The following is a 17,215-nucleotide window of genomic DNA, read 5'->3' on the forward strand; positions in this document are numbered from 1 at the left end:
GAACCTATGCTCAGCCACCACCCCCTTCCGCCTTGCTCTGCCCATTCGACATGCTCCCAAATATGGCAAGGAGAGAACAGGAAGGGCCAGGCTGGGCATGTAAAGGAGAAGGACTCTGCAAGGACTAACTGGTCTATGCCAAGGAAAGGAGGCACCTTCCCACCAGCAGAAAATGCAAGGGAGGAAACAAAACAGTAAACCAGGAGTGGAAGGGAGGGAGGTCTATGGATCCCAGACAACATATGCCCTTTGTTTGGCATGGTTCCTCCATCACCGTCTACAGAGCTCTGTCACACTGAGTGCGTCTACTTTTTTAACATTATGGTTTTTATATGTAACTATTTTATATATGGTTTTATTATATTGTGAATCACTCCAAGATGTCGCATGGGAAGTGTGATGTCCTTATATGTTAAAAACTGTAAATATGGTAAGTGCGGGTTTATATAGGGATATATGGTAAGTGAATTGAGTAAGAGGGGGGAGTATATGGGCTAGAATGCGGGAGAATGTTGGATGATTATTGGCTGAGGGTTTGAATAGCTGAAGGTATAAATGAGAGGATGACAGTTGAGTTGGAGAGGTTGGTTGGGGGGGTTGAGAGGAGAGTGATTGGGAAGGCGTTGAAGAGGAAGGCAGTTGGGATTGAGTTGACAGAGTTCTGAGGGACGTTTGGATTCTATTAGGCTGATATTTGGATAGAATATATATAACTGGAAACATAAGAGCTACACTATATGAAACCATACGCTTGTTAAACATTCCTAAAGTAATCTTGTTATTTCCTAGTGTTATCAAATAAATACTTTTATTGGTTTACCAAAAGTCTGATCCTTGGCTGGGGATATACAGACCAGAAGGGAGGGCAGGGTAATTACCAAGGCTGAAGGGAAACTGTATCTAATGGTGGCAGCGGTGAAGGAAGAAAGTGTAACATCGTCAAGTATCCAGAGCAACCCAGGACTGTATGCTTTATAGATAAAGATACAAGGGGGTTGTGGACAGCAAGGGCACCCAGACACAAAGTAACAAGCCATGGGGAGACTAAGGCGAAGTCTCTAGCAGTACTGTTTACAGGGAGTGGCTGGTGGTGCTGCCTAGCAGTGGGATCTTGAGAGATCTGTGCTAGAGCGGAGTGAGAAAAAAATTAAAATGACGATCCTGACTGGTGGTGTCCTGAGGTGGTGCCTAGTGAAAGGCGGTAGCCACAACCAAGTGGGAACCTGACAGGTGGAGCCAGCAAGGTGAGATCATCACAGGAAGCAGTTCATAAATAAAACTAACAGTCTTGCATTCATTAGGTCATATAAAAACGTATAAGTCATGCACGTAAATATGACCTAGGGACATACAAAAGATTACATTTAAAGATGGCAGCTGAAATGTACAAGGTGGATCAGTACGAGGACAAAATACTAGATTAGAAAGACTACAAGACCATACCCCATGTCTGTTTGAAGCCCTAGTGCTCCATGCTGGAAAGCAAGGCATTGACATTCTAGCAGTATTTTTATGATTTGGCTGTATAAAATCTAAAGTAATAGAATGAAGAATGAATTTCAAACAAACTTCTTATGAGCTATGCAATATAACATTAAATATCAGCAAAATAAAGCTGCATTGCATTTACTCCAGTTTGGAACCAATGGAGGGAAAGACTCAGTATTATTCAGGAGATCCTAAGATCTGATTTTGTTGTTGCATTGACAGCTGTTTTTATTATTTTAAAATAATATGTTTTATTGATATTATAAGCCACCTCATTTGAACCAGAATGGTAGCATTATGAAATTTAAAAATAAATCCATAAAATGGGAGACAAGCAAGAGGAATGTATCATGCATCTGAACAAGCAAGCATAAAAAGGAATTCCAGTTTTCTCTGGCCAAAACTGAGCTTTTAGGCTGCAGAAAGGATACAATACTTTTCTTGACATCTAAAATGCAGATGCTAAACCAATTTTTCTATGTTGTGTTAGTACTCACTTTTCAAGTACGGGTGGGATTACCAACTCAGGGCGCATGAGTGCAAGGTTCTGCAGAGCTTGGGCTGCCTCTAGGCTTCCAGTTTTGCTGAACATCGCCAGGAGGACAGGCTGAATAATACATTCTACAAAGTCTGTTATATCCTGGTCAGTAAGTTTATGGCTATCAGGCACAGGAGTAAGCCAAGTCATCTTCTTGTAACGCTCACGATGCAATCGTCTGATAACGCTATTGGGTAGCCGCTGGAGTAGCTTCATTAACTTGTTCTGCCACCATATAAAGGCAATAGAATCAATCTCAGCTAATTAGCAGCAAGGAAAGGCGGAAAAGCCATTTTGCTCTCTGCATTTTGTGCATTAAAAATAAGTCAATCTCTAAGCCATTTGTCAATCAGCCTAGTATCTCCTATTCCCTCAAAGGATATATCCAGGGCCAAGTGACTAACTGGACATTCAAATTATTCTCCATGCAATACAGTGACATTATTCTTGAGGGACAATCAACTGAAGAATAGCATGTGGCGTAAACAGCCACAGATACAGCCAGAGCTACCTGAAAACAATGTCTGTGAATGCAACGGCTAAAACTGTTGTTTTATTTATGGCCATTGTGGTCCACACATTTCATTTTCCACAATATAATATTTTTAATGTCTGAATCAATCTACATGAAGTTAAGTATAAAAATGGCATGCTGCTATACTCATACAGTTTAATAAAATGGCCTAGTCAAAATACAATGATTCAAGTATTTTAAATGTTAAATTAAGGTGTCATTAGAACTCAGTGACCATGCTCAGTCTGAGCTTTGCAAGGCCTTTCCTTAAAGATGCTCTGCATCCAACAGTTAGTTGTTGGGGGGGCAACTGTCACTCTCCCCAGCCCCTACCACCATTTCCTCCCAAATCCATATACCAAGACCATTTCTGAAGTAAGCAGAGCACTAATTTAACTATCTTCCTAGTTGTCTTAATTTTTTTAGCTGCCTCCTTCCAACAATTTTATATTTAGGTACACAAGACCTTGGATTTGCTTCCAAGTGAAATCAATTTGGGCCAGTGCAGATGTAACACATTTTAGCTCTTATCAGATTATGCAATTGGGAGCAGACCATGAGATCACTTCCTCCAACCTTACCCTCCCCATGGAGATTTCCCTTGACCTTTATTAAGTCTGCAGTAAACATAGGGCGATTTCCAATATTAATTCAACAGGTTATTCAGAATATGACTTAGTAAACTATCATCCAAGCTTCAGATCATAATAAGGAGCAAACCCTTAACATTCAGTACTGCTATTGGTTCAGAAAAGGGCAATGTGACATCAGCACCAGCCATTTTTCAGTTGATGCATCTCAGATGCTACCAACCACCATGATCATTCATTAATACAAATGAATTTATATATTTTGGCTGATACAGTAGGGCTCCACTCATATGGCAGGTTACATTCCAGGCCCCCACCGCAAAGCGAAAACCACCGGAAAGTGGAGCCCTACTGTATTCCAGCTGCCGCGCTGCAGCTAACAGCGATCAGCTGTAGCGCAGGGAGCTCCAGCCGCCGCACTCCAGCTGAGAGCAATCAGCTGGAGCGCGTGAGCTCCCCATGCTACAGCTGATTGCTGTCAGCTGGAGCGCAGTGGGTGGAGCTCCCCACGCTACAGCTGATCGCTGTCAGCTGCAGCGTGATGGCTGGGCTCCCCGCACAAGAGCTGATGAGCTGTAGCGCGCGATCGATGTCAGCTGGAGCACGGCAGCTGGAGCACGGCAGCTGGAGCTCCCCGCGCTATAGCTGATTGCGCTCTACAGTTCATCAGCTCGGGAAATCATCCACCTCCTCCTTAAGTCCTTACATTGGCTTCCTGGGCATTCCAGGGTCCTGTACAAGATCTTCTTCTTTACCTTCAGAACCCTTCATAGTGTTGCTCCCCCCCATTTCTTCATTCTTTATCCCAAACACATCTTTTTTTGTGACTTTGCTCTCCTACGCTATCCTCAACCATCCAAAGGTCTCCTGTTTCCTAAAAAAATTTCCCTTTCCCCTTTCTCCCTTGCTGTCCTTTATACCTGGGAACTGCTTCCCAGAATGCCTCCAATTCCACATGCTTATTTCCTTCAAGTCCCTCTTTAAAATGCATCTCCCAGGAAGCCTTTGGAATAATCAGTACCCTTTTAGCCAAACTTTGAATAATTCAAATTAATTGCATATTCTTTCCCCATTTACCGCTGCCTCCATTTCTCCATTCTTCTGTTGTTTTCCTGTATCTATTTTTACCTTTAGAGTAAAGACCTGTCAATCCTGTTCTCTATCAAGTGCCATGCTTATGAGTAGCACTATAATAATAAAAATAATAATACTTGGCTGTTTAAAATCACAATGAGTGTGAGCACTGTCTCACTGAAAAAGAGCCAAAAAAAACAAACACCAAGATTCCACTCCAACACAAAACATTTAACCTCGTGATGTCAAGATTAGAAAATAAAACATATATAAAAATCCTTACCAACCAGCGGCCATTATTTGAGGGATGGTAAAACGATGCAATGCTTTTGAATAACCCAGACAAATGTTTCTGTACAAGCTTGCTTGGTCCGCCCTGTCCGGAAACAAGAGATAACAAAAGTTACTTGATATAACTTCAAAGAATGCTAGCAAGGTCACAATGCAGTTTTAAACACATGCAATTTTAACAGGCCCCAAAATGAAATCTATATGTTGTTTTCAGTAGCAGCAAACATATTGGTGTGGAAAGCCAAATCCAGCACAAAATATTTTAATGGAAGTGCTTATCCAAACCTGCAATATGTATAATATGTTTGGCAATCAAGTATGGGGAAGACCACCCTTCTTATTTATGTAAACTGTGGTCTCAAAAGGTTTGCAAATATGTGAACTACAGAAGTTCCAACTCCAGAAATGCAAGGTTGGAATTTACAGGTTTGCTATAGGTGGTTAGCACCAAAATACATACAAATTAGATGAAGCAGATGTAGTTCTTCCTGTTAATCAATCCCCTAAAAACAAGTGGCTGTCCTACTTGTTTTGTATTAGTTAAAAGACATGCAAAAACATTGATCATTCTCATACTAGTTGATAATTCAGAGAATCAGCCAAGAAGGCACTACAGAGAACAAAGGATATGCTCTTATAATCTACAACAGAGATCTCTAGAGATTTCTTAGGTGCCTGACACTTTGCCAACGTCCCTCTTGGTCAGGTTAAGCAATTTTATCTGGCCCTGGCAACTCTACTGAATTATAAATCAAGATGTGGTAAGAGATTTGCTGACAGTTTCACTCAAAAAGGAATTAATTGTTTTCAAGAGAGAGAGATAAATCCAACATGTCTCTTGGGGCTTTTTTTTTTTTTATGATGTCCTGGGAATACCAGAAGGTGTGATGCCTCCTGGGAAGCTCTCACTGCTACATGATGCTGACTTTATTAAATAGGATGATCACCTATGACGGGCTACTGTCTGGAGAATAGAAGTTAGCCATCCCAGCTCTTGGTTATACAGCACACATTTATTTACTCCCAAGGTCTCTGGCCAGCCAAAATATGTATCATCAGTCTCTAGATAAATAGAATAACCATTAATTTAAATGCATGTTTACATATAAGCTTCCTGTCACAGAGGGGTCCAATGTATTGTAAACATGCATAAATGTATTGTACTGTAATGGCAATGTACTGTAAACATGCATAAATGGGAGGTAAATGCTAAATGTTTAGATAACTGGGGAGGGGGAGGGTGTTCTGAAAATTAAAGGGTCCTACCATCATGGCTGTAATCCACATGACCGCATGCCCTATGTCATAAGCATTCGTTAGGAATCGTGGAACTAACACTTGGTTGCTTCCCACTGGAAGATTCAAACTTCGCAGTATTCTGGTAAATATCTGTAGAAAAGGGAATTTCACAATCAAATAACCAAAATGAATCATGAATGGTATTTGAGTTTTCTTAGAGAACACAAAAAAATGGCACAGAGCTATCAAGGCAATTTCAGAATGGACCCTGGAAAACTTCTAGGTGATCAAGTGTCTGCAACTTCACTTCAGCAAACTAAACACTGCCTGTCTGGGCCAGCTTGAGATCACCCTCAGTTTATGCACATTGGCCATTGCACAGCAGTTCCACATCTCTACACAACGGTTTAGAATGTGCAGCTGCATCCCTCACTAGCATCTATAAAGCACCAATCTATGCTGCTGAAAGAATGAAATCATGCCATGCCTCCAGAAACTCTCTTTTCAAGTCAGTCAAGTAAAGCTAAACAAAAACCCACATTCTCAGCAGTGACTACTAAATTTCATATTTCAGCTCCCTGTATGACTGTGTACCCTGAGATGCTTGGCAATAGCTAATATATTCCAGGAGAGATTTAAAACTATGGAACAAAATGTTATAATTAAGACTTGAAATGTCTCAAGGTTCAAGTTTTACAGGAATGATTTAGGGCAGGCTGTAAGAACAAGAGATACCGGTGGTCATTAAAATATATAAAATTACAAGTAGGGAGCCACAAAAACTTGCAGCAGGCGGTGGGGGTGCAGAACACAGCGAGGAAGGGAACTCCTTCCATGATTTCAGCCTTCCCAAACCTGGTGCCCTCTAGATGTTTTGGACTGCTACTCCCACCAGGAGAGGACTATTGCCTTCATGTCCTGCTTGTGGGCTTCCCGTAGGCATCGGGTTGGCCACTGTGGGAAACAAGATGCTGGACTGGACAGGCCTTTGGTCTGATTCAGCAGGGCTCTTCTTAAATATTTAGGCAGGGGCTTTCAGTAGAAACACACCACACAAGGGAACAATCCTCAGGCTGTTTTTGTTTTAATATGATCACTTCTACATATTAGACATTACCTTTGGAATATAGGGATCCCAGTCAATGTAGCCTATGTTATCAGTGGCCAAGCGTGCAAAAAGGTTGACTAGATGCTGGAAAGAAAGAAACCACAGATCACATTTTCAGGACAAGATTTACTCCTACTTCTTCCCTTACTTGCATGGAAATGGCACAAGAGGACCAAACATGCAAAATGGGATTAAATGCAGGTGCCTGGGAAGTCCCAACCAGATCACAAGGACACAGATCAGGAGAAAAATTCAGCTTTAGTTGGGGGGCAGGGAGGGAAACAGACATTCTCAGCCCTCCCCTTCCTCTCCTTCTCCTGCATGATCAAGGAGGAGTTTGGAAGATTTTCCTTCTACTTTTAGTTAAGTTCAGTTTGCAATGTCATCTGGACCCAGAATTGTGGTTAACACTATGTTGAACTTCAACAAGCCAGGTTTAGTGGCTTGTCTGAAATTAATCATAGCTAGTGTTAAGCATAGTTTGGCAGTCCAGATGACACAACAAACTGGCCAACCCAAGGTGAAAGCAAATTCTTCTGAATTCCTGCTTCTGGCCATATGGGAGGAATAGAGGGGAGGGGGGAATGTGTACACGCACACATGTTGTATTAAACCATGACTTAATACAGGGAACCTCTGGCCCTTCAGATGTTGCTGAGCTACAACTTCCATCAGCCCCAACAAACATGGCCAATGGCGAGGGGTGATGGGAATTATAGTTCAGCAACATCTGGAGGGCTAAAGGTTCCCTATTCCTGGCTTAATGTGATATGAACATGCAACCTTTGCCAGCACCAGGCCAGAGAGTTAACACAACATTGATGTGAGAAGTCCCAAATTCAAGGGCCAAATATAAAACTTTACTTTACAAAACTCTGACTAAATGCAATTCAATAATGTTTATGGCAGACAGATATAGAGCCCCTTCTGAGATCAAGATGATTTATCTGCATATTAAAAGGTGCCAAGTGGATTCAAGTGAACTCATGCGATTTGAAAGAACTAGAAATTACAGCAATTGTAACAGCTCAGGTTTTTCCTTTCAGCAGCACTCCAAAAAGCTTACAAAAGGAAAAATTCACAACCAAACAATGTCCAAAAAAAAAAAAAAAAAACCCTGTGGGCTTCTTTATACAACTACTGAGAGCACAATAATCCTAAATTACCACAATCCTTCCTAATAGTAATATTCCCAGTCCAATTGCAGAAGATATATCAACTCTACAGTGACCAAGAAAAAACGAGACAGGAATACTTACCCCTTCCCATTGCGGAAGATTCTGAACTGAAACCCAAAGACCCAGAAACTCATCAAACCAGAGCCTGCAAAACAACAAAATCAGGCCTACACATTTGTTGCTGTGCCAAATCCATCATTCCCACTCTTAAGAGCAATAATAAACATTGTCCCCACCCTAATGATAACAAACACTTAGTATTCAAAGTCTCTGAAGCACAGTATAGATATTAAATTATTCACATTTATTATCTCAGTTATCCTTACGCTATCCAATAACGTCACTCGGTATTAGCTATACTGTTAAGAGTTGGCTGTTAAGAGTAGTTTGTTTAAGGCCAACTAGAGAGTATACGGCTGAAGAAAAAACCTAAAATGTGGGCTTCCAAGCTCAAGCCACTATACTAGACCAGATCTGGCTGAAAATTTCAGGCATTTTTCAAAGTCTCATACTGAATGTCTTCAAAGATGTCCTGAGGGAAATGCCTTTTTAATCACTGTAGCCTCCTACACCAGAGACTGTTTTATTCGCTGGCATTTTTCTCTCCTAACTAAAAAAAAAAAATTCTAAATCCACACAACATTTTATTATTTATGTTGTGTAATTGAAATTTGATTATTTTATAATTGCTCCAGCCTCCCATTATTTGGAATCTAGTGTGGTTGTCATATTGCTATGTCTGACAAGGGCGCATGCACATAAAGGAATATCTGCCTATTTTCTCATGCACAGTTATATCTACCACTATTGGTCACAGAGAGTTGGAAGTAACTATGTGGTTATCCACTGTGAGGTTCAATCACTGAACAACCCATCCCATCTGAAGGAAAAGTTAAACTTGGGGGAAACTTAAAAGGCAACCAATCTGCAGGCTATGTGGAGAGGCTGCCATGAGGATACACAGTAAAAGAAGAAAGCTGGTATCCAGAGACTCTAAAAAGAGAATGACTAGCCATCAAACAAGTCAGAAGGGCCTCCTATCATGTGCAGTAAGGCTTTTAGCTAACATTTATACAGAGTATCTTCATTTATGTAGCTCATTCATGACAGAAAGCAACTGACAACAGCTTGTTTTCATACCAACCATAGAGGCCGCCATAAGTCGTAATCGACTTGAAGGCACATAATAGAGGCCATGCAGTCATCCCATTTTATAGAGAGATGACAACATACCCAAAGCTACCTGAAGCTCATAACCAAGTAGACATTAATCTGTGGCTGGATACTGAAGATGTCAGCTGACAGGTTTGCAGAATAACCACTGTCTGGTCACCCATGAAAAGTAAGAATTGCCTCCAGGAGGGGAACTTTTACCACAGTTAGCTTTTTTCTTTCTTTTAGATTTCAAATGGCTAAAGTAATAGTGGGCTAATAAGTGTTTGGGGTTTATTTGCAAAGTTGATTGAGGACTTTAACGGGAGGTAAATGCTAGCAGCGCAAAGGTGCTTCTCCATACAATTCTCCTTGCACCCAAATCTTAGAACCCTGTACTTGAGACAAAGTCCTGCTGACTGGAAGGGAGCTTACTTTGAAGGAAGTGTTGCCTGTTAAGGTACTCAGGATGACAACAATGCAAGCTCATTACAGGACATAAAAACCAAGCAGAAGCCTTAAGACATACAAAACAGCAAAGTGTGATAAACAACATGACACACTTTTTAAAAAGATATCGTCCACATGGGAAAGGCAGCCTCCTTGAGTCTAGGAAGTTCAAATATACATTTGGTAGGATGGGATGTGCCTGATCACTGTTTGCCACCCATCAGGATGAAAGCAATCACTTATAAAGCTATGCAAGGAACTCAAGGATGGGACACAGTCCAGAAGGGAGGTGTTTTGTGGACAGGCACTTGAGTAAGTGTGGCTTAATATGACCTTGAAGTGATAAGCCCAAAGAGAAACAGAACTGAGATATGAAGCCTCTTAATGAGAACATTCAAGGACAGCCTGAAACAGCTTGGAGATAAATATGCAGCTGTCTCAATTGATGAAGGCAGCAAATACGAAAAAGTCTACTTTTTAAATGTCTACTACATGTATCTGTATAGCTAGCTCAGTCAGCTTTGATTGTATTCCATAACTGTATCAAGAAATTATCTTAATGTATACAGCTTGATTTTCTTTTCTTCATTCCTAACAAGCGGTTTTGAAGAGACAATTTACAAATAAAGATGATTGTTCCTGCCAAGAGACAAGATCTCTTCTCAGGCTCTATATAAGGTTTCAAACTTCTTGGCGGGGAAATCTGCTAAGAAATCCATGAAGGAGAAATATCCCACCCACGACAGAACAAAGAAGCTGCAAATTCTGCAAAAGGAACAAGAATAAAGCCAACTTACGTCTAAGTTCACAACTTAGGTAGAATGGGAAAAGAGCTTGATTGCTCCAGAACCCATTGCTGAAATACAATGAGCTTCCTTAAGTGTGGCCAACCTTTGATTTTATAATCTATCAAGATACAGGCTTGTTATATATTATAGACTTATAGCTGAACTACGACAAATCGGAAGTCAATTTTTATATATATATATATATATTCTTTTTATTGTATTTGTATTGTTTTGGTTTTGAAAATTTGAATAAAAATTAATTGAAAAAAAAAGTGTGGCCAACCTCTACGGCATGTTTAGTGGAAAGTATTACTCTCTTCCCCCTCCCCTACCTATTGAATGGCAGGCCCCAATCCCATATCACAAACTGCTTTTGAAATACTTCTCATTTAAAAGAAGTTTGCCCTGTGGCACGGGGACCTGCTGTTTGAGAAATGCAAGCCTGAAGCACCTTTGGACAGAACTAATCATACAAATATTTGGTTGCTTGCTTCATATTCTCATCACTGACAAACTGAAGAAGGTTCAAAAGAGCCACAAATTATTCATTATAAATTTAACTCTCTGAGGTCAATATTACAGTGCTGACAAGAGACATGCTACATAACATGTGCCAGAATTGAAAGCCAAATATGAATACGGCAAACCTATTCATGCATGTCAGTGACAAGAACCTCATTAATCAAAGCAATGCCGCCTCCAGGATTTTAGGAGTCCTTGTTCAAAGTCAGGAAAAGGTAAGGTATGCAAACAGAGTTCTATCATTCTGCCTTTGACTCTGCTAGATACACCATCCAATATGAAAAAAGTGCTGCTGGGGCAATGGGCACTCTGACAATCTTGAGATTCCAGCAAATGCACAGCCTCACAGCTTAGACCCTAGAGCCTGAACCAAAAGTCTAGACACGAAAGGATTTGGTTTGTTTAATGTTCAGAGCTCATATATGATTCTGCATTTGAATCAAGTTATCAGAGTTAGTACATCAATCAATGAAGTTCCAGGATCAAGCTTACTGGTATCTACAGTATTCTTACTGCAGAAAGAATTGAGTCAGGCAGTGCTGCTCAGTATTAGCAACTCATGTGCTTTCCACTCAAGGAATTACAACTTTAATTGATAAAATTATGATATCAGTTGTAAGAGTTAGTTCTGGAAATCATTTCTCAGGGAACCTGATAAGATCATTCCAGTTACAATCAAGCATTCAGAATGCAGCTATTAAAACAGTACAATAATGTACATGTTGCAATTCATTACATATATTAGCATCTTTCCATGCAACAGATCATTTTGTGAAAATATTTTGAAGTATTAAGACTGACTTACCTAAAACCTTTGTGGTGGAGTTCGGGAGGAAGAGTAGTAGGCAGAAACAGTTCAAAGTAAGTGATGGCCTTCTGCATAGTAACATCAAAAGGACACATTAATGGCCGCCATTCATCTAGCATCTCGGCTGTGGCATTTTCTGGGAAATACCTAAAGGGAAAGAGGGATGCAGTACTTTAACAGCAAATAAATTAGATGAATGGAATTCACTGGTGGAAGACATGGAGATAGTAGCCACTAGCTCAAATGTCTTTTTAAAAAGCATTAGGCAAATTATGAAAAAAAAGTGAGCAGAAACTATTAGCCATAATACTTAAATTATACTGCTATGAGAGTGGCTGTATACTATAGCCAGCATGGATTTTTCACATTCTTCCATGTTAAATTGAAAATACCCCCATGCCATTCTGCTGCTTCCCATAAGCTCATTTTAAAACAAAATCTTACAAAACGTATAGTCCTGAACTCAGAAACACTTGCTTAACAACCCTGCTCAGAGGCACATGTTACCAAATTCTTCCAAGCTACTCAGGAAGCGGATTGGACTGTGAAAGACCAACCCAAATTGTGTTTGCATTTGGACAAATTTGTAGGGCAGTACAGTATCTCAGAGAGGAGGTCAGGTCTCCTGCTCCCTTGGTGCATTCACTGTAGCTGCTCAGTTTCCCTGCTTTTTAAAGTTTGATATAAATATTTGTTGGCTACAGGTACGTTCTTAAATCACAATGGTTTTTTGTCTATTAGTAAATAGTACCTTTATGTTCAGAGGCAATATATCCTGAAAACCAGTAACTTGGGGATAAAATAACAGGGGAAGTCCATCACTTATATGGCCTGATTGTGACCTTCCCTAAGGTATCTGGCTGGTTGGAAATAAAACACCATTCTAGATGAACTTTTGATCTGATGCAGCAAGGTAATTTTGATGTTCTTATGAGAATTTGGGGAGAGGCAGGAGAGAGGTTACACAAATCCCTTCACATGTTTAAAAATGCATGAGGGGATTGTAGTGATGTGCAACCAAATCCAACAAAGAGTACCCAGAAGCTATGCCCCCACCCCCAGTCACACATTTGGCAGAGCAAGGAGGGACATAAGCACATAGAGTTCCTCCTGATTGACCCAGAATTCCCCTCTCCTCACATAAAGGAGCTCTACACAAATACATCAGTATGTATGCAATGGCCCTTCTCATGCTTGGCAGACATGGGCAGCGGGCATGGACACCGGGCATGAACATCAGGCACAACCACACTAACATCCCCCCATGCATGAGGGCGACATGAATATCCCTAAGGACAGACAAAATGGGAGATCAGAGAAGTCGTTCTCTTTTGTTCAATCTTTTCCCCCAAACTATAAATTATTAATAAAATGAGTAGTGACAATTTCACAAACGGACTGCAAATAGATACCAAGTCAAGTTTATAAAATGCTCACAACATTCTTTATGCACTAGTTCCCAAGCTAAAAAAACAGTGTTCTCTCTTTTTAGGGTTTGAGTTCTTAATTTGCCCCAATGGGTGAGAGGATGGTAACCAAAAAAGATCTGAGAGGTCATAATTCATTTAGAAAGATTTTAAATACATCAACAGAAAACCACTAAACGCATGAAGCTGCTATTACATGCACAGATTACAATATGCCAGATTAAAATTAAGTATAACTATTGCTGAATTCTACATTGGCATACCTAAACTCCACCAGCCCTTGCCTAGTAAACCTTACTACATCATCCCAACTATCCTAATGATACAGTTTAGCTACCAATCCACAGTGAAACTCCAGGAAACAGGCTTCTGTGGTCTTAGATGCATGTTACAGAGATCAATATTGCCGCCCTGGACTCCTACTGGGAGAAAGGGCAGGATATAAATCTAATAAATAAATACGGTGCCCAAGATATAGGCTCCAGGAAAATCCAAACAGAAAAATTTTGTCTAGATAAAAATCAAAGATAAACATTTAACAATAAAATAGTGAAGTCTGAACCTCACATGGTGTTCCGCCCCGGGCTCAAGGGGAGTTAGATCAGGGAGAAGAGTCAGATGAGGATGAGGTCCCCGGGGACATTGAAGGAAGGGGGAGCGCTGCCAGCCCGCAGACTTCTTCAGCAAGCCCTCCCATTGAGGCAGATTCCACTCCGTCTGCGAGCTCCCCGCCTGAGCCGTTGGGAAGCGACCCCTCGCACGCATCAACCCCACCCCCACAGGAATCCCCGCCTGGCACTTCAAATGCTTCCCCGCCAACCAGTTTCCTGCTCCCTAAAACCAAGCCATCACCTAGCAAAGCCCCACTGTCAGATGGGCTGTTGGAGGCTTGCCTCCCCCTCACCCCACATGAGACGGCGTGAGAACAGGGACTTTCAGAGGGTGGAACTTCGGAGGAGCTGCTGTTTATGGGCAAAACAGTCCCTACCTAAGCAGGTGCCCACCCAGACTTTAGCGCTGAGTCAACTCTCCCAATACACTGCAGAGACTGTTTAGGTAGCTTAGCTAGGGAAAGTAGTGAGCCAGAGTAGACAGGTTTATGAAGCGCACTGCTTTGGATGTAACCATCACACTAATAAAACGAGAATTAAACCAAGCCTTGCCTCCGTCGTGTCTCAGGCTCTGGGCAGGACACATGGGAACAAAATAATCTATACAAAAATTGAAACTGTCATGAAGCAAGTCTAAAATTATTAAAAGCAGTAAGAGTAGAATCTAAAAACAAAGTTTTCTCTGTGTGTATTCCTGAGGAAAGAAAATTACAGCACAAGATTCATCAGCTGAGGTTAGCAAGAGAGCCAAAAGCAACAAAAAAGCTTTCTTCAGGTACGTCCATAGTAAAAGACAGAGAAAAGAAATGGTGGCACAGCTACTCAAAGAGGAAGGCAAAATGATAACAGATGACAAAGAAAAGGCAGAAGTGCTCAATTCCTACTTTGGCTCAGTCTTCTCCCAAAAAAGGGTCTGTGACCCTCCCGGGAAACATGAAGTAGAAGGGGCAGGACTGGAGCTTGAGATTGATAGACAAATGGTCAAGGAATACCTAATCACTTTGAACAAGTTAAAATCAGCAGGGTCCAATAAACTGCATCCTAAAGTATTGAAAGAACTGGCTGAAGAACTCTCAGAACCGCTGCCTATTATCCTTGCGAAATCATGGAGGACTGGTGAAGTGCCGGATAACTGGAGGAGAGCTTATGATGTCCCATCTCCAAAAAGGACAAAAAGGAGGAACCGGGGAACTACAGACCAGTCAGCCTGACATCAATCCCTAGAAAAACGCTGGAGCAGATTATAAAGCAGTCAATCTGTAAGCACCTTGAAAACAATGCAGTGATTACAAGGAGCCAACATGGATTTATGAAGAACAAATCCTGCCAAACTAATCTTATCTCGTATCAGGTAACCTCCTTTGTAGACTGTGGGAATGCTGTGGACATAATATATCTCGACTTCAGCAAAGTTTTGACAAAGTGCCCCATGATCTTCTGATTAGCAAGCTAGCTAAATGTGGGCTGGATGGAACAACTATCAGGTGGATCCACAGTTGGCTACAGAATCGTACTCAAAGAGTCCTTATCAATGGTTCCTTCTCAAACTGGGCGGAAGTAACAAGTGGGGTACCACAGGGCTCGGTCCTGGGCCCAGTCCTCTTCAACATTTTTATTAACGACTTGGATGAAGAGGTACAGAGCACGCTTATCAAATTTGCAGATGATACAAAATAGGGGGACACAGCTAATACCGTGGAAGACAGAAAGAAAATTCAAAGGGACCTTGATAGGCTGGAGCATTGGGCTGAAAACAACAGAATGAAATTCAACAGGGATAAATGCAAAGTTCTACACTTAGGAAAAAGAAACCAAATGCACAGTTGTAAGGTGGGAGATACTTGGCTGAGCAATACGACATGTGAGAAGGATCTTGGAATTGTTGTTGATCACAAGCTGAATATGAGCCAACAGTGCAATGTGGCTGCAAAAAAGCCAAATGCTATATTAGGCTGCATTAACAGAGTCAGTCAGCAAGTCAGAGTACAATGCTTTGACAGTATCAGTCAGCTTCCCATGTTCTTATGCCTGTTTAGCCCAACATCCCAACTCCAATAAAGGCCAGCAGCTCAGGCATCAAAGAATGTTACAGATGATGCCATCAAGCTTTTAAGAGTGTCTCTGTTTGCTTAAAAAAAAGCAGAGGAGGGCAACAAGGATGATCAGGGGACTGGAAACAAAACCCTATGAGGAGAGACTGAAAGAACTGGGCATGTTTAGCTTGGAAAAGAGAAGACTGAGGGGAGATATGATAGCACTTTTCAAATACATGAAAGGTTGTCATACAGGAGGGCCGGGATCTCTTCTTGGTTGTCCCAGAGTGCTGGGCACGAAATAATGGGCTCAAGTTGCAGGAAGCCAGATTTCGACTGAACATCAGGAAAAACTTCCTAACTGTTAGAGCCATACGACAATGGAACCAATTACCTAGGGAGGTAGTGGGCTCTCCGACACTGGAGGCATTCAAGGGGCAGCTGGACAGCCACCTGTTGGGAATGCTTTGATTTGGATTCCTGCATTGGACAGGGGGTTGGACTTGATGGCCCTTCCAACTCTACTATTCTATGATTCTATGATCAGGAAAAAAACTGCTTGTGTGAACGAGAGATGAAGATGAGATGGAATCAATGAAGAAACAGAATCTTCTTTCTGTTCCCCAACATCCCAAACCACTTTTTCTCCTGTGTGCTGATTGGTTCCTTTAATTCCTTTAATTGTTCACACCTAAAAGTTGTTCTGTATTAGTAAATGACAAGTAATCACCTGTAGAAACAATTTTCCATTGCTGACATGATTCTAAACCTTATCAGGGTACAGGAAGACTCATCAAGGTCACCCAATGCTACTAACCATATGGAGCAACTTCATACTGGTGTGTTGTCTTAGGTCAGCTAGGGCTTTGCCAGCTGATTCTCACTCCAGACAGAAAAGCATTTTTGTCTCAAGGCTTACTTCAGTTATGAACCGGAGTTTCTTAACCAAAGTTTTCTTCTGTTCCCCTCCACAGGTTCTGAGGTGATCGCCTTCACCATGCATGCAGATTTGCCCCCCCAAATGACTTCAGTAACTCCAGTCTGTCAGTTACAATCTCTCAGCAGAAGCAGGAGCACGCTTCTCTCCTTTTGATTTATTGTCCCCAGAACCCACAGACGGAAACCTTGCAATCCATCCACAAAGCTCACGATGGTCTCTGTGAAATTACTGCTTTAGGGATCAAAACTTATCCAGTACAACCAAGAGTTCCTGAAATGGCAAGTTCTCAATTCCAGCCACTTTCCCATAGCGTGTGTGATTGTATTTTAGAGTCTTTTAAAACAAGACAGGAAGCATATTTGGATCACAATTTCAGAATGATAAAATCATAGACTAGTGGAGCCCAAAGGTCCCCCAGTCTGGTTGCCCGACTCAAAGGCTTCTATTTAGGAAGAAGACAGGAT

The 17,215-nt window shown here is 41.3% G+C and overlaps 1 protein-coding gene across 4 annotated transcripts in view; it reads right to left on the reverse strand.

The window, feature by feature from the left end:
• The window catches only part of PSME4 (proteasome activator subunit 4), a 113,132-nt gene that overhangs the window by 66,533 nt on the left and 29,384 nt on the right, over positions 1-17,215 (reverse strand). For all 4 annotated transcript variants that reach the window (XM_061625713.1, XM_061625712.1, XM_061625711.1 and 1 more), the window contains 6 exons: positions 11,738-11,887; positions 8,102-8,165; positions 6,852-6,926; positions 5,762-5,884; positions 4,488-4,580; positions 1,986-2,251 (listed from right to left, as the gene is read on the reverse strand). In XM_061625713.1, the coding sequence (XP_061481697.1) occupies positions 1,986-2,251; positions 4,488-4,580; positions 5,762-5,884; positions 6,852-6,926; positions 8,102-8,165; positions 11,738-11,887 (771 nt within the window). The remainder of the gene's footprint in view (positions 1-1,985; positions 2,252-4,487; positions 4,581-5,761; positions 5,885-6,851; positions 6,927-8,101; positions 8,166-11,737; positions 11,888-17,215) is intronic.

Source organism: Rhineura floridana, chromosome 4 (assembly GCF_030035675.1).
Source record: "Rhineura floridana isolate rRhiFlo1 chromosome 4, rRhiFlo1.hap2, whole genome shotgun sequence".
Taxonomy (NCBI): Eukaryota; Metazoa; Chordata; class Lepidosauria; order Squamata; family Rhineuridae; genus Rhineura; species Rhineura floridana.